The following is a 21,420-nucleotide window of genomic DNA, read 5'->3' on the forward strand; positions in this document are numbered from 1 at the left end:
ATTTTCAGGGGTGATGGTAATAATCTGGATTCACCTTGTTAAAAAAAAAAAAAAAAGAAGAAAAAGAAGCCATTTTAACTCCTAGATTTGCTGACAATACCTGAACTCGCTAATTCGTAATATCAGATCATCATTTCCTTGTGAGATGCATAGGAAGTACAAAGCTTCACTAATTGCCAAAAATTGAACCTGATCAAGTCTCAAGATGTAAATACCAGTTGATAGGAAATATGGAGGGTAGTAGAAACATGACAATAAACATTGTAGGAATTGAAACCTAATATATCCAAAATATAGGAGATAGGGGCGCCTGGGTGGCTCAGCCTGTTAGCATCTGACTTCATTTCTTCTGCTCAGGTCATGATCACAGGGAAGTAGGATCCAGCCCCGTCTATGGCTCTGCTCCCAGCTCAGCATGGAATCAGCTTAAGATTCTTTCTCCATCTCTCTCTGCCACTCCACCAGGTCATGCTATCAATTAATACATTTCTTTTTAATATAGGAAATAAATGGGTCAAATAACCTGTAAAATAGAATAAAATGGAAAGGGAAATTACTATACAAGATACTTCTGGGACATAGCCACATCATGCAGTGTTGCAAAGGTTTGGACCTTGTTGGGATCCTAATTCCAAGAAATCAACTATAAAAGTAATTTATGAAATACAAAGAGAATATGGTCAGGGTATTAGCTGATATTACTAAAACTTTTAAGGTACAGTAATGGCTTGTGTGTCTGTGTTAAAAAGGAGTTGAGGGGGCACTGGGGTGGCTCAGTCTGTTAATTATCTGCCTCTTGATTTCTGGCTTAGATTGTGTTCTTGGGGTCATCAATCTAGCCCCATGTCAGGCTCTGTATTCAGCATGGAGTCTCTCTCCGTCTGCTCTCTCTAAAAAATAAATAAATACAACTTTAAAGTGGTTCAGGGTGCCTGGCTGGCTCAGTCAGAAGAGCATGGGATTCTTGGTCTCTGGTCTCCTAACTAGCTCGGTTCGAGCCCCACATTCTGTGGAGATTACTAAAAATATTAATAAACTTTTTAAAAAACGGAGTCTTTATCTCTTTCAGATACATACTGAAGTATTTACAGATGAAATAATATGAGGTATATAGGATTCGATTAAAATAAGCTAGGATGAGCTGTGGGGCAAGTATGCAAAATAATGGAAAAAGATTGGCCTCTTTTTTTAAAAATTTTATTTATTCATGAGAGAGAGAGAGGCAGAGACACAGGCAGAGGGAGAAGCAGGCTCCATGCAGGGAGCCCGATGTGGGACTGAATACCGGGTCTCCAGGATTATGCCCTGCGCCGAAGGCAGGCGCCAAACCGCTGAGCCACCCAGGGATCCCCAAGATTGGCCATTTATTAAATGTTAAAGCTGAGTAATGAGTCCATAGGGGTTCACTGCATTACAATATTATCCCAACTTCCTGTATGTTTGAAAAATCCTATCATACAAGATTAAGCAAAAGACAAACAAGAAACTTTTGTGCCCACACTAGGCTTCAAGAGCTTATCCAGTGTTTTATACTGAGCTTTTTTTTTTAAAAAAAAAAAAGATTTTATTTATTTATTCATGAGAGAGAGAGAGAGAGAGAGAGAGAGAGGCAGAGACACAGGCAGAGGGAGAAGCAGGCTCCATGCACCGGGAGCCCGATGTGGGATTCGATCCCGGGTCTCCAGAATCGCGCCCTGGGCCAAAGGCAGGCGCCAGACCGCTGCGCCACCCAGGGATCCCTGAGCTTTTTTTTTTTTTAAAAAAGATTTTATTTATTTATGAGAGACACAGAGAGAGAGAGAGAGAGAGAGAGAGAGGCAGAGACACAGGCAGAGGGAGAAGCAGGCTCCATGCAGGGAGCCCGATGTGGGACTCGATACTGGGTCTCCAGGATTACGCCCTGTGCCAAAGGCAGGCGCCAAACCGCTGAGCCACCCAGGGATCCCCTTTACTGAGCTTTTTCTACCACCTCCCCATTAGATCCAATCTCAGCTGCTGAGAGGTGGAAACTGCCCTGAGCAGGTTAGTGACACATAAACCCTCCAAGGCATAGGGACTTAAGGGGTTTGTTTGTAGTTTGCTAGTCCTGAGCTTGGCCCCAAGGTTGCCAGGAGGTCCCCATTCCACCCACAGCCACTTATCTCCAGTTTTGGCATTGCTGTATCAAATGCTGCTCCCTCCACCAGACCCTGTACCTATGCCCCAAAGTGCAGCTCACCCCATGTGTTGTGACGTCAATGTCTTTCCTCATGTCATGAAACAGGACTGCCTAGGGATGGGGCATCACAGTCCTAGGACTCCAACCCAGTGGAACACAGGCTGGGTGAATCCCTTTACCCCTTTCCAGCTTGAGCTGGATTTAAGGGGGTGCAGTCTCCCCAGACACTGCAGTGTTCATAAGTTAGGATCTGAGACACACTGACAGGATAAAGCAGGAGTAGAGGTGCCTGGGTGGCTCAGTGGGTTAAAACTCCCACTCCTGGTTTCAGATCAGGTCATGATCTCGAGTTGGGAGATGGAGCTGTGTTGGGGGTCTGTGCTGAGGGGGAGTCTGCTTGAAGATTATTTCCCTCTGCCCCTTCTCCAGCTCACTCAAGCACTCTCTCAAGTAAATAAAAATATTTTTTTTAAAGATTTAATTTATTCATGAGAGACAGAGAGAGAGAGAGAGAGGCAGAGACACAGGCAGAGGGAGAAGCAGGCCCCATGCAAGGAGCCTGATGTGGGACTTGATCCCAGATCCCCAGGATCACACCCTGGGCTGCAGGCAGCACTAAACCGCTGCGCCACCGGGGCTGCCCTCAAGTAAATAAAAATCTTAAAATAAATAAATAAATAAAGCAGTAACAGGTCAACCTGGAGGAAGCTTAGGTCTTGTTGGCTGAGGTCTGGATGGGTAGGCTGGCAAAAGTAAAAGGCTGGGCTTTCTGCCATTCTGGACTGGTTGATTCTCCAACTATTTCCTCACTCAACCAATATTAAAACCTATGTTGGGAGCTGAAACTACAGCAGTGAACACAAAACTGGGGCAAGATGTGTAGCAACAATACAGTAGTAATCTATGACACACTGTGGTGATAGAAATGTGAAGGGACTTGTTTTAGACTGGGTGATTAGGGAAAGCTTAAGAAAGTAACATTTTTTTTTAAATTTTTATTTATTTATGATAGTCACACAGATAGAGAGAGAGAGAGGCAGAGACATAGGCAGATGGAGAAGCAGGCTCCATGCACTGGGAGCCCGATGTGGGATTCGATCCCAGGCCTCCAGGATCGTGCCCCGGGCCAAAGGCAGGCGCTAAACCACTGCGCCACCCAGGGATCCCAAGAAAGTAACATTTGATCTGAGACTTGAATGACATGAAACCAGCCATGTGAAAATCTGGAGGGAAAGAACCAGCAGGTTGCAAAACCTTAGATTGGCATTTGCAAGATTGGAGAAAAAGATTTAAGCTTGGTGAGCAATAGGATGGTAGGGGATAAAGTAAATGGAAAACATATCAAAGTTTTTTTAACAACACCTTCTAATTTTCTATAGTCCACTGGGGAAAGGGCATAGTCAAATGATTTGCAGGAGTTAAAAATTGGTCAAAATACCATTTTCCACCTCTTAAAACCACTAAAAGGTTCTAATGGAAAATTACCGTATTTTTTAAACCATGAAAATATTGGGGCATCCAAGTGGCTCAGTGGTTGAGCATCTGCCTTTGGCTCAGGTCGTGATCCCAGGGACCTGGGATAGAGTCCCGCATCAGGCTCCCCACAAGGAGCCTGCTTCTCCCTCTGCCTATCTCTAATATTTTTTTTTAATTTAAAAATTATAAAAATATTGAGTGTCATAACAGTGACAGAGTATTGAGAACAGGGCCTTCTCTGCCTACTACTGTTACCAGCACCTGATTTTCTTAACTTTGACTGGCATGTGACAGGGCTTTGCCATTTATACTGAACAAATGCCCAAGTTAACAGCAATCAATGATATTGCAATTGCTATTAAGGACATTTGAAATAGCAATGAGATTCATGAACAGAATTACAGGTTTGGAAAATCAATTATTTTCATTAAATATTCTGCATATATTGAAATTCTCAGTAATTAGTTTTTGCCAGGGACTTGTAAAAATGAGGCATGACTGAAAACTGTCATTGGACTCTTTTGTTGCTTGCATATCTCATTCTATTTGTCTATTGATGATCACTTTCTGGTTATAATAAAGTATCTCTAAAAGAATTAGTAAATTAAGAGGCCTATTATCTGTTCTTGCCCACATCACAGCTCCCTTGCAAAAATCTGACAACTTTAAAGCAAGATGCTACTCAAGCTTTTGAAACTTGCTAGAGATTATGTTGAGGGCCCTAAAGCCTTTGCCTGCTTGGACTTTTTTGAGGGGGTCAACACCCCATACTCCCATCTTTTAAGATTTTATTTGACAGAGAGCGAGAGAGCACAAGCAATGGGAGGAGCAGAGGGAGAGGGAGAAGCAGGCTCCCCACTAAGTAGGGAGCCCAGCATGGGGCTTGATTCCAGGACCTTGGGATCACGACCTGAGCCAAAGGCAGACACTTAACCAACTAAGCCACCCAGGCGCCCCTCCAATCTCTTTCAAAGCCTCAGCAACTGGAAGAAGGAAAGAGCTGCTCTAGACCAGGTGATCAGAGAAGGCCTAATGTCCCAATTTTTAGTTGTCAAAATCTATTACTAAGCAGGGTAAACTCACAGAGCCCTTGGTTGGGAACTCCTCTGGCCCCATCTCTCTGTCCCAGTGGTTAAGGATAAGGGACCCTTTGCTTCTTGCCCTCCCTCACACTCCAGGTTCACAGATAAACCCTCCCACCCCAGAGAGCACCAATCAACACAAACTGCTACATTTTATTTTATTTTTACACATAATGAAAACAATCGACTAAGCAGTTCCAGAATTACTAGTGTTCATTAATCCAGAAATAAATGAAGTCAGAAGGCAAACTTTTCATTTTTTCCCCAAACATATATTGCAAGTATCACAGAAAGTCCTAACAACACATGCAACATGGGCTGGTTTCAACATACAGTTTCAACATACAGAGAGCCCAAGCAAGGGTGAATACTAAGGATCCATGTGAGTCAGAACATGAGCAGTGCTCCAGAACACTAGAATCTACCCAGCAGGTCATTAGCCCTGCCCTACCATACACATTTGCCCTGTGCACTGCCCTCTGTCAGATTCCAATCTGAGCAGCTCTTTTCTCCCACATTCCAGGCTCATTTCCTCCTATCCCAAAGTGGATATTCCACACACAGAAGTCCAGGCAGCTCCAAATATATTCTCCCAATGGTATTTCACTTGGCATCTCCACAAGCCAAGCTCCAGCTCAAATTCTGTACAAGAAGTTCCCATTGCTATCGAAGAACTCTCGCCCCCTTTGGACTACTTTGCTGCTGAAGTTCTGGTTATCCAGCTCCTGAGTCTTCAAATCTTCCAGCTTGTCACTTGGCAATCCATAACCATCAGTCCCTCTTTTGCCCACACCATCACTGGTAGAGTACTTCTGCAGCTCTCGCTGATGACTTAGGGCTGCAGGAACAGCCACGGAACACTCCTCCTCCAGGGTCTGGATTCCTTTATTCCCTCCCTTCTGCCTCCTTGGTGTATTTTTACTGTGAGTGTTTGATTCTATCACTGTCAAAGCTCTGCTGTGACCCCAGCCTTTGAATGAAGATTCACTCCTTGGCATCAACAAAGAGCCTGATCTAGAGTGGCTTGCAGATAGCGACTTCAAGGTATCCTCAGGCCCGGGGAGCTGCTGCAGTGAATGGGAAAACCCAGCTTTCTTAAGGACTTTTTGATCCTGCTTCAATTTCTGCTCCAATGTGGGTACAAACTTGCTTTTTAAAACCCTTCGGATCACATCAGTGCTGACACCAAAGCCTTCAGCTAGCCTAGGAACTGACCAGGACTCTGCAAATTCTTTATGTAAATACCTATGAGAAAAAGGAGCAGGTTTTCAAGTTGTGAAGTAGTCTATCAATGAGTTAACTGCCAATACTAGTGATATTTATGTGAAAAGGAGGCCTCAGAAATCTTGTGCCATTAAATGGCTGTGTTCCATTCCTATGTGCCAAAAGCAACCCAATCACTCTTAAAAGTCACTTTATTTACATCAACTAAACTCTTCCCACTGCACACCAGGCCCCAGGTAGATCCTAGGGAGGCATGAAGACTGTCCTTCCTTCCTTTTTTTTTTTTTAAAGATCGTTTTATTTATTCATTCATGATAAGACACACAACAGAGAGAGAAAAGCAGAGACACAGCAGAGGGAGAAGCAGGCTCCAAAAGCAGGCACTGAACCACTGAGCCATCCAGGGATCTCCCTGTCCTTCCTTTCAAAGAACATGCAACCTGGGGGTGGAGACAGATACATTAACGTCTGTAACACCACTGTGGTGAGTCTTAGCAGAGGATGCTATCAGAGCACCCGGGAGAAAAAAGGATATCACAGGATATCCTCAGGAAAAGGATACCACAACACCTGCAGTGTGGCTTGGGAATTGCTTCAGAAGTCCACCTACAGCTAGTCTGAAACGATGAAGAGTACTAAGCCAGCAGAGGGGAGAAGAGCAAGAAGAGATCAGAGGTATTGATGATAGTGCAGCACATCAAATGCAAAGCAGCACATCATCATTATTGGCAATAGCTCAACCTGTCTAACAGTGAAGACAGGAACAAGATCATGTTATGCTTACAAGTCTGGAGTTTATCTCAAAACAATAGTGAACCAAGGAAGGACTTTTTTTTTTTTAAGTGGGTCTATTAAAAAATAGAAGAACTGCAATTTGGGACACGAAAGTTATGGCAAACCAAGGTCCAGGAAGATTTTAAACAGTGGAATGCCACAAGCAGCTTTTCATTTTGAAGCTCAATCCAAGGGTAGTTTTCAGTGGCAAGACTAAAGATGGAAAGATCGGTCAGGAGGCTGTCCGAACTGTGGCAGTTGCAATGAAAGGAGAAAAAGTACTGAGAACTGTTTTAGAAGTAGAACTTGGTAAGGACTAAATACTGGAGATAGAAGTAAACGGAGATTCAGGATTTCAGTTTGAGTGACTGGTGGGACTATTCACAGAGTGTATATAGGAACAAAATGAAGTCAACAGGGAACGGTGATAGATTTTCTTCTGTTAAACGGAGTTTCCTATTTTATTATGCTGAGTTTGAAAAACGTGTGACATCCAAACGGAGATGATCTAGTGCACAGTTGAATATATGTAAGTCAGAAGGCAAACATGGGCTAGAGATGACAGATTTGGAGTCATAGCGAAGAGCAAAGGTGGTTGAACCCACCGGAGTGAAATATGCGGAGATAAAATGACCAACGACACAACTCTAAAAAACAGCAGTAGTGTTTAATATATAGGAGGAAGGGGAGCCCAGGAAGGAAGGTGAGAAATGGCAGCCCTAGAATACAAGTGAATAGTACCCTGGATCAAAGGAGAAGAGAATTTCAGGAAAGCAGACTACAAGATCAAATGCTGCAGAAATATTAGAGAGGCCAGAGACAAGAGTGCCAGGAATGCCTAGCAGTGAGGAAGTCACTGGTAAGATTTGAGGTCAACAGTCTCGTTGTGACAAAACAAATGAGAAAGACAAGCAGCCATGGAGAGCCAGCTGGGAACAAGACGGAGAACTTTAAGTTGCCAGCTGTAGGTCTCAGATGATTAGGTACAACGACCTAGTGTAGAGGATCAGTTCTAGACAAGTAAAGAGCCACCGCTCACCCTAGTTTGTAAATAAGAGTATAACATTGAGAATGGGAAATAAAGAGGAAGACCAAGAAGGTTTCAAGGGCTCTTAACTAGCAGTTTTTTCTTTGAAGTAAAAGGATATTTATTAACCACAGAAAGGGAAGTGACCAGTAGGAAGATTTGGAAAAGCTGTTTCTCAAGAAGGGAAAGGATGACACGAGAGATGCTACAGGCTCACAAAATCTCACTACAGAATCTCCTTTCTTCTATGTGTCAACTTCAAAGTCATTCTGTTGAGAATGGAGAAGGACACATAACTTCTGGAAGGTTTCTTAGCAATAGTGATCAAAATGCAAATCCATTTGCCCTTGCACCCAGCAACTCTACTTCTGGGAATGTCCACAATACTTCTGGGAATGTCCACAACAAATACATCCAGCAGATATGTGGAATGATGTGTAGTTATTCACTGGAGAACCATTTGTGACAGCAAGTGAGTGCAAACAACCCAAATACTCGTCACGAAAGACTAGTTAACTAAATTATGATTTACTGCGGTGCCTGGCAGGCTTAGTCAATAGAGCATGCAACTCTTGATCTCGGGGTTGTGAGTTCAAGTCCTGTGTTGGGTGTTGAGCCCCACATTGGGCAGAGATTATTTTTTAAAAAAGGTATGATTTCTCAAAAAAAGAGCTTTGTGTTCTGAAGTGAAAAGACCTGTGAAATTTGGGAAAAGGGACTGGCTCAGTCAGTAGAGCACACCCACTCTTGATCTCAGGGTTGTGAGTTCAAGCCTTGTTTTGGGTTACAGATTATTTGAAAATAAAATCTTAAAAAAAAAAAAAGACAAAGAAATACGTGAAAAAAATGTAAAAGAGTATTTACAGCATCCTCTTTCTGATTAAGGAGATGAAAATAAAAATATATATTCCTACTCACTTATACTTGCCTACAGAGACTGGCTGGGATTAAAACTTTTCAATGTGTGGGATGCCTGGGTGGCTCAGTGATTGATCGTCTGCCTCTGGCTCAGGGCATGATTCTGGGGTCCTGGGATGGTTTTGCATCAGGCTCCTGGGCAGGGAGCCTGCTTCTCCCTCTGCCTAGGTCTCTGCTTCTCTCTGTGTGTCCTGAATAAATAAAATCTTTTTTTTTAACAACTTTTTTATTTTTTTAATTTATTTATGATAGTCACACACACAGAGAGAGAGAGAGAGAGAGAGAGAGAGAGGCAGAGACATAGGCAGAGGGAGAAGCAGGCTCCATGCACCAGGAGCCTGATGTGGGATTCGATCCTGGGTCTCCAGGATTGCGCCCTGGGCCAAAGGCAGGCGCCAAACTGCTGCGCCACCCAGGGATCCCATAAATAAAATCTTTAAAAAAATTTTTGTTTTAATGTTACACATTACAGGGTTCTAATTTTGAACCATATGTACTGTCTATTCAAAACAACAAACATAAAACTGTAAAGGGCCACTTTAAGATTTTTAAGATATGAATTTTCTCTTCAGAAAAACGTACATAACCATGGAAGCCCTCATCCCTGACCTCAGCTTAAGAACCTCACGGTCTACGATATTGGGGTTAAATGATGTGATGTCTTGCAGCTTACTATTTTAAAATTTCAGCAAAAACGAAGCGACTGTGTCATTTGAAAATCTATTAAATGTAGATGACGAGCTTACGGAAATTCATTATACTGTTCCACTTTCCATTTAGAAACCTTCAATGATAAAAATCTAGGACCCAGTCTCCGCCCCTTCTCATCACAGCAGATCCAAACTACCCTGAGTCTTACCGGATCTGCTCCATCGCTTCCCACGTCAGGGTCCTGGGCGGGGCCCCAGGCGCCTCCATCTGCCTCCGAATTTTCTGGAACCGGGCGGCTTTTTTCTGTCGTTTCAAGGTGCTGGGGGAGAGAACCAACGGCAGAAGCCATGCTTGGGGGCAAAACGAGCTGCTGCAGAGCCTCGGACTAAATCAAAAGGAGCCCAGCCCTCTTCTCTTTGTTCGCAGGGGCCGCCGAGCCACGTGTGTTGGCTGACACCCGCTCCGTACACTCCCCAGAATCTAAACCCTAACACAGCCCGTGAGAAGGCCAAACTTCCTAAACAGGTGATGAAATACGTCCCTAGTGAAGAAACCTGTGGTCCCTAGGCAGCCGCACAGCTGCCTCCGCGCCCTCTCACAACGGGTGAGAAACAAGGGCTGCGGCGGCGCGACGCCCGGCTCCGAGGGGGCGCCGCGGCCTGGAGCGCCGGGGCGCGAAGCCCTCCCTCATGCTGAGGGTCCGGGAAGGAGCTGGTACCTCTCCACCTCCTGCAGCTCCCGCTCCTCCGGCTCCCAGTCGGAATCAGGATCCGGCTCGCGGCCTAGAGCGCCGGGGTCCGCCACCCCCCGAGTCGCGAACCCACACCGAGCGACGGCAGCACGGACGCGCGCGCCCAGCAAGAGGCTCAGAGCGACCGCCATGTTGATAACCGCCGCCCGACCGCCCGCAACCCCAGCACCGGAAGCCTGGGGGCGGGGCCGGAAGTGGAAAGGCGGGCCGGAAGCAGGGATGGCTGCGCGTCTGGTCCGCTTCCGGCATAGGGCCGGATAGCTGCGCTTGGACCTGTACGCGCTTCACCCTTCCCGGCTGTGAGTGTGGAGGACCGACCTGAAACGCAAGGGCCAGAATGAGGTAGAGGACGCTCCTGCAAAAAGCCATAAACTTTAATAAAAAGACGGATTCATGTGCCAAGAGCCGCCCCTCTGCCCAGGCCGGCCGGCCTCCGCCGCGGCGGCGAGAAGGGCGTGCCCTTCGTCGGTCCTCTGAGGGCGACAGCCCCGGGCCATGGGCACTCGGCTCCTCTGGGAAAGGGGCGCCCTGTCGCCAGGATAACTTCCAGTCCCGGGCTGCACCCCGGGCTCAGACCCATCACCTAGCAATAAATCCAGGATAAGGTTTGAAGGGTGGGGATGAGCACGCGGCCGACCCAGGCTCCTCTTCATCTTTTTAAAATTATTTTACGGATCATAAAATAATCTTAGGGTATTGAGGAATTCTTGATTTCTTTGTGTTTTTGCCTCGTGCAAATGGGGTTCGTGGCCAGGGCTTTACAAACCGAAGCTTTGGTGGCAGTCTCTTCATTTAGCAAAAATTGAAGGCCCTCTGCCCCTTTGGAAACCTGAGGAGGTTCTCCAAGAGAGGTTGAGCGCTGGGCTTCCATCTTGCGTTTACTTGTGGTGGCTGATGTCAAGGAGTGCAGTGGTATTCAGCATCAGGGGGGCAGAGGCAGGGCAGAGACATCCTGGGCCTTGGGTGCCCTGTGTTCAGAGTCTACCTCCGAGGGTAAGGTGCTGTCAATCCATGAGCTACTTGCCACTCTTTCTGGATGCAGATGGTAGCCCTGCTTTAGGGTTAGAGAGGATGACTCTGATCCTGCCAGAGCTCTGTTTATGGCTTCGAGCCTTCTGCTGGCTTGGCCTTCTGCAGTGGAAACATGGGTCCCCCTGAGTTGGTATTCACAGGAGATTGGCTTACCTCTTTACCAACTGGTGCCCAACTGCCAACAGAGAGGAATGGCATCCCATGGCTTCCCTTCAGCATCTTTACCACTCTGCCTTGTGATTGTGTGTTTACTTGGTCTGTTGCCCTGTTATGTATTGATGATTGCTGGGACTGTCCTTCTGCCGTTTCTACCAGGGTCCACTATCTCTCCCATTCCCACACTAGTGGAGGTGCTGGGTTATATTTTGGGAACATCTCTGCTGTCATGTTTGCTAGTGGGAATTTACATGTCAGAATGACCAAAGTTGGTTTTGGATACTTACGGCTTGTGAACCTGACTCTCGCCCTGGAAAAATAGCACCTTCCGGATGTCTTCATTGACAATGAACAGGGGCTGATGGCTGCTGGATCTCCTATCCAGTTGAAGTTCTTGGGCTGTAGATGGCACCAGGAATGATGTGGAAATGCAGCATTTATGGTTGGTAGGGGCCCTAAGATCCTGGGGATGAATTCTTGGATCCGAACTGGATACAGAAAATGAGGAGGGCCCTGCACTTTGGCGGCCCCTCTCAGGAAGACCAATGGGACCAGATTCACAGATTGCAGTTCTTGACTGCCCAGCCTGTCCTGGTGAAATCTAGCCTGGAGGAGAAAGCAGCCCCTTACCACATTTCTTATGAGGCTGGGCAGAATGGTGGGAAAAAACAAGTAACCGAAACATCTCTTCTAGGCCACAACCACTATTGAACCAGCTACTCCTTTGGGGCTTAGCAAAAACAGAGGACCCAGTACACTTGCTACTAGCCCAGGGAATAGTGAATGCAGCAGCTGCTCTGTTGGCCCAAGTCTGTTTACTTAATTCCTGTTAGAACCATGGCACTGGCAGCACTAAGGAGAGATTACAAGGAAGCCACCATGACTGGTGACCTTGTTTGTCACGAGTTTGGGGTTACTGCAAGACTCAGGTAGAGAGAGCAACTCTTACGAGAAGGTGGGGAGCTGCACTTGGCCGAATGTCATTACTACAAACAAGGGAGCTTGGGAACAAATGCAAAAGGAACAAAGACCCTTTCCCAATGCCCAGCATACTGTTTTCCCAGGCTCCACGCCAGACACCATCACATTAGCCTCCTGTGCTGCAGCCACCACCGCGTGCCAATGCAGCCCTTGTTCCCTTGTTCTGTGAGAGGGTGCGCGCAGGGACCCTCACCCCATACTCCTCAAGCTTTCTCTGGCCCTGGTGGTTGGGCTGCAGCATGCGAGTGAGCTGCTCTACAATACCGAGGCTTCGGATAAGATTCTTCCTTTGTAGCAAAGCCTTCATTCTCTCCAGCTCCTCCTCTTCCACAATTTCTTGCGGATGCATGGTATCCAGGTGTACTGACAGCAGCTACAAGGTACACAAGAGATGAATGCGAGATCTCCAGGGGCGATCTTCCACACCATCAGCAAGGATGCCTATGGGACTCCCACCCACTCCACTCCCACCATCCCTTCCCTGACCCTAGTGGAAGGTTCCCTCTGCTATCCATTCTCTCGCCACCTGTTCCACAAGGTCAGATACATTAATTAGGAGCTCCTCTCTCTTATACAAGAGGAGGAGAGGACAGCAGAGATTCCCTTCTCTAGGAGTCCCAACCTGTTTCCGGCAGCAAGGCAAGAGCTACCAAACCCCTGACACCTCTTTCTCCCAGGTCCGGTTCCTGTAAGCCAAGTGGGTGGAGAATGCCCGGAGCCCGGCCCTGGATTGGCTCTTCTCCCCTGCTGATTCACCCTGGTTCTGGTCTCTGCTTTCTTTCCGCTTCTTACTGCCTGAGGTCTCCTGCTGTTCCTGCTTAAGGCGGATCTCTTCCAGTTGCTGCCTGACAAGACACAGCAACTTCAGACACTGGAGAAATTGTGTTGGGAAGAAGTAGGGTGAGGGAGAGTGGGAAATCTGTTGGGGGGATGGATGGGAGAAGAATTGAAGGGGAAGACAGGAAACCTAACTTAAATGAAAACTCTGTCCCTAAGAGTCTGATAGAGTTTATGACTCCATTCCTCTTGGCTCAAGTGTCTGCCTTCCTCTCTATACCCTGCTGGGAAGCAGTTCAGCTACAGAGTATGCCCCACCCAAGTGGACAGAAGAGAATGCAAAGCAAACTACCTGGCACACTCCTCCCTGGCCTTGGAAGCAGCAGTCTCCTGGAAGAGGGAGCCATTGTGCTTAAAGAAAGGTGAATACTTCTTCATGTCAGGCCCAGGGTAGATCCGCCGATATCCTCCGAGGTGGGAATCCTCGTAGCGTTCCTGATCTAGTACCGCCACATGGGATGACTCCCTCTGTTCTCGCCTATGGAAACCAAGCTCAGAGTGAGTCGGGAGAACTGTGAGAATGTTCGGTGAGGAAAGGAAAGCTGGCCAAAGCCTTGAGTATCTCCTGATAGCTTCGTGGCCTTTCTGGCTACTGCCCATGTAGGGAAAGTTGCCGAAACCATCTGGCCAATCCCACCTGTGTGTAGCCATGGAAATAGAGGTTTGACTTCCAGAAATCTGGTTTTCATCTTGAGTGCAAAGGAGTCCACTCATAAGCTAGCACTCCAAGTTATCACAATCTTTTAGGTTTCTGATTATAGGGCAATATATGTTAATTATAGAAAATATAGAAGAGCAGAAAAGATAAAACCTCCCATAATCTAAAAAAAAAACACAAAAAACAAAACAAAAAGAACCTCCCATAATCTTACTGTGCAATTAGCATGTTGGTTATGAGCATCCCCCAAGTCTGAATCCTAGCTTTGCTACTAACTACCTTGCTTCTTTTCTTTCTTCCTTCCTTTATTGTTTCAGAGAAAAATGGGATCATACAACATTGTTAAATGGCTTCCTGGTGTTCAAGTGATTCTATGATTGTGCTTTTGTTTTTTTTTTTAAGATTTTTATTATTTTTTAAATATTTTATTTATTTATTCATGAGAAACAGAGAGCCAAAGGTAGAGGGAGAAACAGGCTCCATGTAAGGAGCCGGATGCGGGACTTGATCCTGGACCCTCAGGATCACTCCCTGAGGCAAAGGCAGATGCTCAACCTCTGAGCCACCCAGGCGTCCCTAATAGATTTTATTTTATTTTATTTTTTTAAAGATTTTATTTATTCATAGAGACAGAGGGAGAGAGGGGCAGAGACACAGGCAGAGGGAGAAGCAGGCTCCATACAGGAAGCCTGATGTGGGACTCGATCCCCGGTCTCCAGGATCACACCTGGCTGCAGGCGGCGCCAAACCACTGTGCCACCAGGGCTGCCCATAGATTTTATTTTATTTTATTTTATTTTATTTTATTTTATTTTATTTTATTTTATTTTATTTTATTTTTTTAAAATTTTTATTTATTTATGATAGTCACACACACACAGAGAGAGAGAGAGAGAGAGGCAGAGACACAGGCAGAGGGAGAAGCAGGCTCCATGCACCGGGAGCCCGACGTGGGATTTGATCCCGGGTCTCCAGGATCGCGCCCTGGGCCAAAGGCAGGCGCCAAACTGCTGCGCCACCCAGGGATCCCCATAGATTTTATTTTTAAATAATCTCTACACCCAGCATGAGGCTCGAACTTACAACCCCAAGATCAAGAGTGGCACGCTCCGTTGGCTGAGCCAGTCAGGCACCCTTGTATATTTGTGTTTAATAAAGTCCAGTGGTTTTTAGCCCTTTTCCCCACTGAAAGACATGATCCATACAGTCATGTGTGCAGTCCCACTGTGGGAATACCCAGTGTATTACAGTTATACTTCACCTCCATTCACACATTTGAGTGCCTACACCAAGGCCCTCAAGATATCATGACAAATCAAATACACAGCTGACCTTGCATATTGCAACGCAGGTAGGGAAGAGCAGTATTGTTATAGGAATAATTCTAAATCCACTCCAATTCATTTGTATGTATTATGAACATTTTTATAATTTAGTATCAGCAACAAATCACCAGGTTTGTAACCCAAACTTTTCATCTTCTAATGAAACCCAAACTTTTCATCTTATAATGAAAGCAATAGTGGGTGAAAAATACTGGTTTAAACAATCCCTTATTATTGAATGACTTTCGGTTTCATTATTACGAAATTCTTAGAGGAGCTTTGTTAAAAAACAAGAACAAGAACAGCTAATCCAACCACATACATTATATGTGCTAGTGTAAAATAGCTCTAAACTACACTGCTAAGCATGGTACAGAGAGTGTGAAAGTTACACTATTGTCTGGGTAGATAAAGGGAGAAGAACAATCTGTATATATAGATATATCATAGATATATATGGTATAGGTATGAATTCATTAAATGTTAGTGAAAGTATACACGTGACCCTATAGATTGGTTCCTCCAGGGAGGATACAGTAGCTGGAGAAGGGTAAGAGATATTATTCACAACATCTTTTGAATTTTGAACATATTGTCAGTGATATGTAATATATTATCTATGCCAAAAAAAAGTTCTTCATAGCTAATTAGCCCCAGACCACCTTTGCCACCCAAAGAAGCACTTTTACGCTCAGGCAAGTGATAATAAATGAGAAAAGTCAAACACCTGGAGCATCTGGTGTCTCGTGGCTGTTGGTGGCACTGGAAAAGCCGCTCCTTGACTCGCCGCTTGTCCTCCTCCATCACCTTCCTTTTGTCACAGCCCCGGAGGTTGACAAGGGTCATGGCATCACAGAGAAGTGCATCCTTCACTTCTCGATCGAGGCGGGAGTCAGTGGTGAAGCTTGGAGAGTGGTTTACCTGCCAGGAGGAGTCATTATCCACCCTGTTCCTAGACCACCCAAGCAGGTGTGGTGTCTTGCAGGCCTGGCTGGAGGGTCTAGTCAAGACATCCCCCACAGAGGCCTCAGCCAAGGAGGCTGGATGTTCTGACATCCAAGGCCACAGGGCTCTGCCACTAAGATTCCTCCCTTACACAGGCTGGTGAGAGCAAACCAGACAGCCTGATTCTATAGATACAGTGTCCCTAAAGACAAAGATTACATGAGGAACACTTGGGATCCAAATCCTGGATTCCTGTGGTGGAGGCCAGAAACCACTGAGGTTTGACTCAGCAGGTCAAAAGTGTAGAGATCTTAATACCTTCTGCCAGTTCCTACCCACCCCAGGGCTGCCACTGGGTCCACCACCTGAGTGCACTCCTATCCCAGGCATCCTGTTCAGGGAGGCCTCTGGACCTTGGTTTTGCAAAGCCCAGGAGATATTCCTCACCTCCAGCAGCCAGGGCTTCAGCTTGTGGTCCAGCAAGATGTCAAAACCAAGGATCTCAAAACAGGCACATGTACCTCCACTCAGATATTGGGGAAAACAGGTTCGGTAGTTGTGGCGAAGAACAGAATGAGCTGAGATGATGGTTTTGATGATGATGTCCTCAATGTCGCCCCACAGCTCTTCGGGGTTGTAGCTGTGTTCTTGCAGCCAGGCGTTCAGTGTAGACAGTTTCCTGTGAGGCCCAGTGCTCAGAAGGACCCATTTCTACACCAATGGGTCTGGGCTACAGGCAGGAGGCTCCCTACCACTAACCCTAATTACCTTAATTCTGTATCTACGTGGGAGCGTGGAGTGGGGCTTAGTTATCGGGGTGGGGGTGGGGCTGCACTTAGGGATCATGCACAGGACAGCGGTCTGTAAAGGTTGTTTTCCTGAGCACTGGCCTCCCAAAAGCCAGCTCAATGTCATGGGGTGCTCAGACTGTAGTGCTTAAAGTGCAATCAGAGTCCGGAGTACCTCTTACTGCCTACAGCATCATCTTGGACAAAATTCTCATTGTGTTTGTTGATAGCATAGTTGGTCAGGTGCATACAGACGTCATCCTGGGAAGAGAGTGGCCCTGTGGCTCAGACGGCTTCCCTGCAGCACCCTCTCCAGCCCATCATTCCCTTTTTATTACCCATTCCTCCCCAGGACAGCTCATTTCCTGTCCTTCATCTAAAAATTCCAGGGGAAGAGGGTATGCCAAGCTCCTCTAGGTAGGGCCTTATAGCAGTCACCACCCACCAAATGCTCTCTTCCCCACCAGGAGCTGGGGGGCTCACAGGTTCCTTCCTTCTTTCTGGGTGACAATGACAACCCTCTCTACCTGTTTTCTCTATAGAACCTCAGCACTCATGAGAAGAGGGTACCACCCTGCCCCCCAGGACTGCCAGCTGGCCCCTCACCAGGTTGTTGTGGCTGGGCTCCATGTAGGGCATAGTGGCAAAGCGGGCCAGGCCCTCCTCATACATGAAAATCCGGAGAGGGTCACAGGATGTGATCAGGACATAGATTCGCATATCAAACTTGAAGCCGTCAATGAGGAAGGGCTGAAAGCATGCAAACCCACCAGGGAAGAATACTTTCGAAGTGCTCATTCTATACCACTGCATTGTTGTGTTTCAAATATATAACAACTCATTTAATTTTCATAATAACTATATGAGGCATAAAATGGTTACTGTTATTATTCCCATTCAACAAATGAAGAAACTAAGAAAGAGTAAGAAATTGCCTGAGATCACATATCTAGGAAGGCAGGCAGGCTGGCTCTGAACCAAGGCTCTGTACTGCCTCCAAGATACGGGCAAATGGCAGGAAGGCGAAGCCGGAAACTGGCTTCCTCTCTGGCATTGGGAGAGATGAGGTGCCCCAGTGCTGCAGGGAAGGCCCTGGTGGTCCCAAAGCACCCTTCACCTTGGAGATGTATTGCTGGCAGATCATATGCTCTCCTGGCTTGATCTCCCGGGGATTTCGGGTAATGAAGATGCCCCGTCCCTGGCAGCCACTGTCTGGCTTGCAGATATAAGTGCGGGTTTTTCGCTGACGACCATAGGACTGGAAGTCCCCATAGCTATGTGCAGAAGGAGGCTGGTCAGAAGGGTTCTGTGCATCACAGCCGGGCCAGGCCCTGTGGAGTTCTGCTGTTCATGCTCTTCCCAGAGCGTCAGTCTCAAACCTGCTTTTCTTTGACCAGGTGAAACTCTCATCCCTTGACACTTTCTAAGTCACAAGGCCAGAGTCTGGAGGGAACTCACACGGCGAAACCTTTCCTCCCCCAGGATATCAGCCCTGGGAGGGGGGCCTCACTCACTCTGCAGGGAGGCACCAGGTGCGGGGGAAGATGTTGTACTCAGTAGGATAGAGTTTCTGCATGCGGTTGAGGTTGCGAGCCAGCAGATCTTTGCGGCAGATTTCTGTCATGCCAGGGAAGTGGTTGATTTTCTGAAACAAAGTCAGTTGGTTATCTACCTCCACCAGCAGAGTTAGCAGCCATCCCTGGGGCCTTGGGCATACCAGGAGGACTGGGAAATTCAAGGTAGAAGTCACCGCAGAGGGGGTGCCTGGATGGCTCAGTGGGTTGGCATCTGACTCTTGATTTTGGCTCAGGTTATGATCTCAGGGTGGTGAGATTGAGCCCCTCATTGGGCTCTAAGTTGAGCATGGATCCTGCTTGAGTTTCTCTCTCTTCCCCTCACCCTCTGCTCCTCCCCCATCCAAGTAGGCACACCCAAAAACTCTCTCTCTAAAAAAAAAAAAAAAAAAAAAAAACCAACAAGTCATAGTTGGATAAACATTGTACCTAAAACCCTAAGGGAGAAAAAGAAGTTTCCCTAGGACTAGTGAGAACCTTCTCAAACATCCACACTGAGTTTAGGGAATGAAGGGCAGCTAGAAGGACTCACCAGGACTTGGGCTTTCTAGCCACCTTATCACCTCCCCCACATCACCAGGGACTAGTCTTATAAGAATAATTGGTGCATGGGAGCACAAGCAAATGAGAAACCATTTTCCAAAAGAGAAAAGGAAATTGAGAACCAATTCCAGGAAATGCACTCCCATGGCACCCCCAGCATATGATGTTGCCATGGTGGCCTGCTGGAACCCTGGTGCTGGGATGCAGCATCTCAAGTTGGTTCTGGACTGTCTCACCAGCTTTACCATTCACTAGCTGTGTGAACTTGATACTTCTAAACCTTGGTATCCTCTTAACACAAGGGTATCTGGCACTCAGGGTTGTTTTCAAGGATTTAATTGAGGGAAGGATGTAAAAGCACTTAACACAGTGTCTGACATACAGTACGCCCTCCATCAATACTGTTAATTATTGTTGTGCTTATTCTTACAATTGCGGGACAGGCAGATCCCTTCTGTGGGGCTTCTTGGGCACCTGTAGCTCACCTCCTTTTAGGTGGGCTCACCTACCCCAAAGGAGGCCAGGTGGCACAAATGCCTCCAGGCAAACAGTGCCCAGTAGATACTTCCTTCCTAAAATAGAAGTTTCAGACACCCCAGAGGAGAATTTTCCCAATGGAGCAGAAGCCCTGGCCATGGCCTTTCCTGCTCTGCCCAGGGGCACAGCCAGAGAGGGTAGCGGCCCCAGATGCCTGACCAGAAGGGCAGGTGTACTCATTCAGCGGCCACAGCCCCTTTAGGCCCTTGGATCAAGAACTTGTACCTGAAACCTCTTCATGTCCATGACTCTTTCCAGGGAGACAGAGCAGTCTGTCCAGTACACAGTCCACTCCTCGTCCTCCCCCACCTCCTTCAAGCCACACATTTGGGCTGCCCGGCGCACTGCAGAGAGAGGCAGGTCAGTGGTGCCAGCCTGGGCACTGGCAGCAAGCCTTGGGATTGTATCTGGGTCAGGGAAGGAACAGACCTGACCAGAGAGTGGGCTGAGGATGGAAGGGGTTCTTACCTCAGTTCTGCAATTTAATTACCATGTGACAATTCCAAGTTCATGAGGCTGTCAGGGCCCTTCCAAAATCTGTGACAGAGAAAACTAGAGCCTGGCTCTCTGCTCCTGTCAGTCCAGTCTCTTTCAAAACTGGGTTTCTGACCTGCAGAGCTGACCCTCTGTAGGGGGTCACACAGGCATCTCACAACTAGGTGACCCCTGGCACCTATGGCAGTGGGCATAGGAGGAGACAGAAAGCTAGTTGACAGAGCTGGTAATATTTTTTTTCTTTGAATTCCTGAAGCCCCCTCAAAAACTTCCTTGAAAAAAAAAAACTGTATTGACCTGTTCTCATCTCAATTCTGGTAAAATCTGGGAAGGGTGGGGCAATGATGACCTTCAGTCATTTTTTCTCTTATTAGTTAAGGTTGGGGGGTGGATTCCCATCCTCCTCCTAAGACTGGAACAGTGATGTCTCAGTTACTAGTAGGCACATACAGGTTATAGGCCCTAACTAGATGCAGGGACAGAGAACCTGACTAGGGGACTGTCCCCAGAGCAAAAGCTGCAGGTGCCCTTTATGCACAGTGGTGTGTGAGTGAGCTGGATGCTTACCGCTTTCATATTTGCAGTTGGTCAGGTTGATGGCCAGGGGTCTGGAATGGAGGTATAGTTGAAATCAGGTAGTGGGACAAATGACACAACTTGGGCTGCAAGGCACCCAGATGAACAGACACCCAACACATCTATAGTGCAATTCATTTTCTCTGAAAGCCACACACACACAAACCAGGATGATATAAATGTGCTGAAAACGCAAACCAAGCCATTTCAAATGGTTCTGAATTTTGTGTTTTTGTAGTACTAAAAGGTTAATGATGTTCCTGTATTCTCTGCCCTCTTTTGTAGAATAAAGGGAAGACCCCCGGCTACTGAAGGGAAGCCAAGGGGTGACTCTCTTCTGAAGCTAGGCAGGTGAGTGGGCCCAGGGACCTGTTACCTGCGTTTCTGCCTTCTCTTTCTCCTCCCAACTTCTAAGTCATCTGGGGCTATGATTTTCTTTGGAATTTTCTTGGCCACAATAGATAAGGGAACTCCATCCCCAAATTCCTTATAGTCAGCCTTTGAGAGTTCCTGCTGAGAAGAGTTAGAAGGGATGGTAGCTTCCCCTTTAACACACTCCTCCTCAGATTCCTCTTCAGCGTACTCGTCTTCTGATTCACTGGTCTTGCAGGTATTTGGCTCCATCCTCTTGGATTCTGAGGGGAGAGGGGTGAGAGTGAAATATGTCTCAGAACTTCCTTCCTCCAGGGTCAGGAAGGCTGCAGGTGTCCGGGCAAAGGACTTCCTTCATGGTGCTAGAAGGGAAGGATGCTGCCCCTTCAGAACAGAACAATACTGAGGCACCTCGGTGGGAGCTGCTTCTCCTTCTGCTATATCTCTCTCTCTGTCTCTCATGAATAAATAAATAAAATCTTAAAAAAAAAAAAAACAACAGAACAATCTTTCTAGGTAATGGGGGCGTGGTGGGGGAAT

The 21,420-nt window shown here is 46.8% G+C and overlaps 2 protein-coding genes and 1 long non-coding RNA gene across 3 annotated transcripts; 1 reads left to right on the forward strand and 2 right to left on the reverse strand.

Annotated features, from left to right (window-relative positions):
* Nucleotides 1-4,857: 4,857 nt before the first annotated feature.
* Nucleotides 4,858-10,238, reverse strand: NGRN (neugrin, neurite outgrowth associated). The gene is made up of 3 exons (XM_055326306.1): nt 10,029-10,238; nt 9,519-9,629; nt 4,858-5,961 (listed from the first exon to the last, which is right to left on the reverse strand). Exons 1-3 carry the CDS (start codon nt 10,190-10,192, stop codon nt 5,352-5,354), a joined length of 885 nt encoding a protein of 294 aa, XP_055182281.1. The 5' UTR covers nt 10,193-10,238; the 3' UTR covers nt 4,858-5,351.
* Nucleotides 10,239-10,299: 61 nt separating this feature from the next.
* On the forward strand, nt 10,300-21,365 carry LOC129510283 (uncharacterized). Its single transcript, XR_008664559.1, has 3 exons — nt 10,300-10,403; nt 20,794-20,859; nt 21,196-21,365. It is a non-coding gene; the product is annotated as an uncharacterized LOC129510283 (long non-coding RNA).
* TTLL13 (tubulin tyrosine ligase like 13) lies at nt 10,418-21,173 on the reverse strand. The gene is given in 15 exon segments (XM_055326308.1): nt 10,418-11,008; nt 11,011-11,192; nt 11,537-11,648; nt 12,424-12,603; nt 12,895-13,075; nt 13,360-13,545; nt 15,778-15,971; nt 16,443-16,674; nt 16,959-17,044; nt 17,390-17,533; nt 17,901-18,057; nt 18,298-18,428; nt 19,663-19,781; nt 20,500-20,540; nt 20,885-21,173. Coding segments are annotated over 15 exon segments (2,262 nt in total). The 5' UTR covers nt 21,133-21,173; the 3' UTR covers nt 10,418-10,939.
* Nucleotides 21,366-21,420: the final 55 nt, after the last annotated feature.

This window comes from Nyctereutes procyonoides, unplaced genomic scaffold (genome assembly GCF_905146905.1).
Source record: "Nyctereutes procyonoides isolate TBG_1078 unplaced genomic scaffold, NYPRO_anot_genome, whole genome shotgun sequence".
Classification (NCBI taxonomy): Eukaryota; Metazoa; Chordata; class Mammalia; order Carnivora; family Canidae; genus Nyctereutes; species Nyctereutes procyonoides.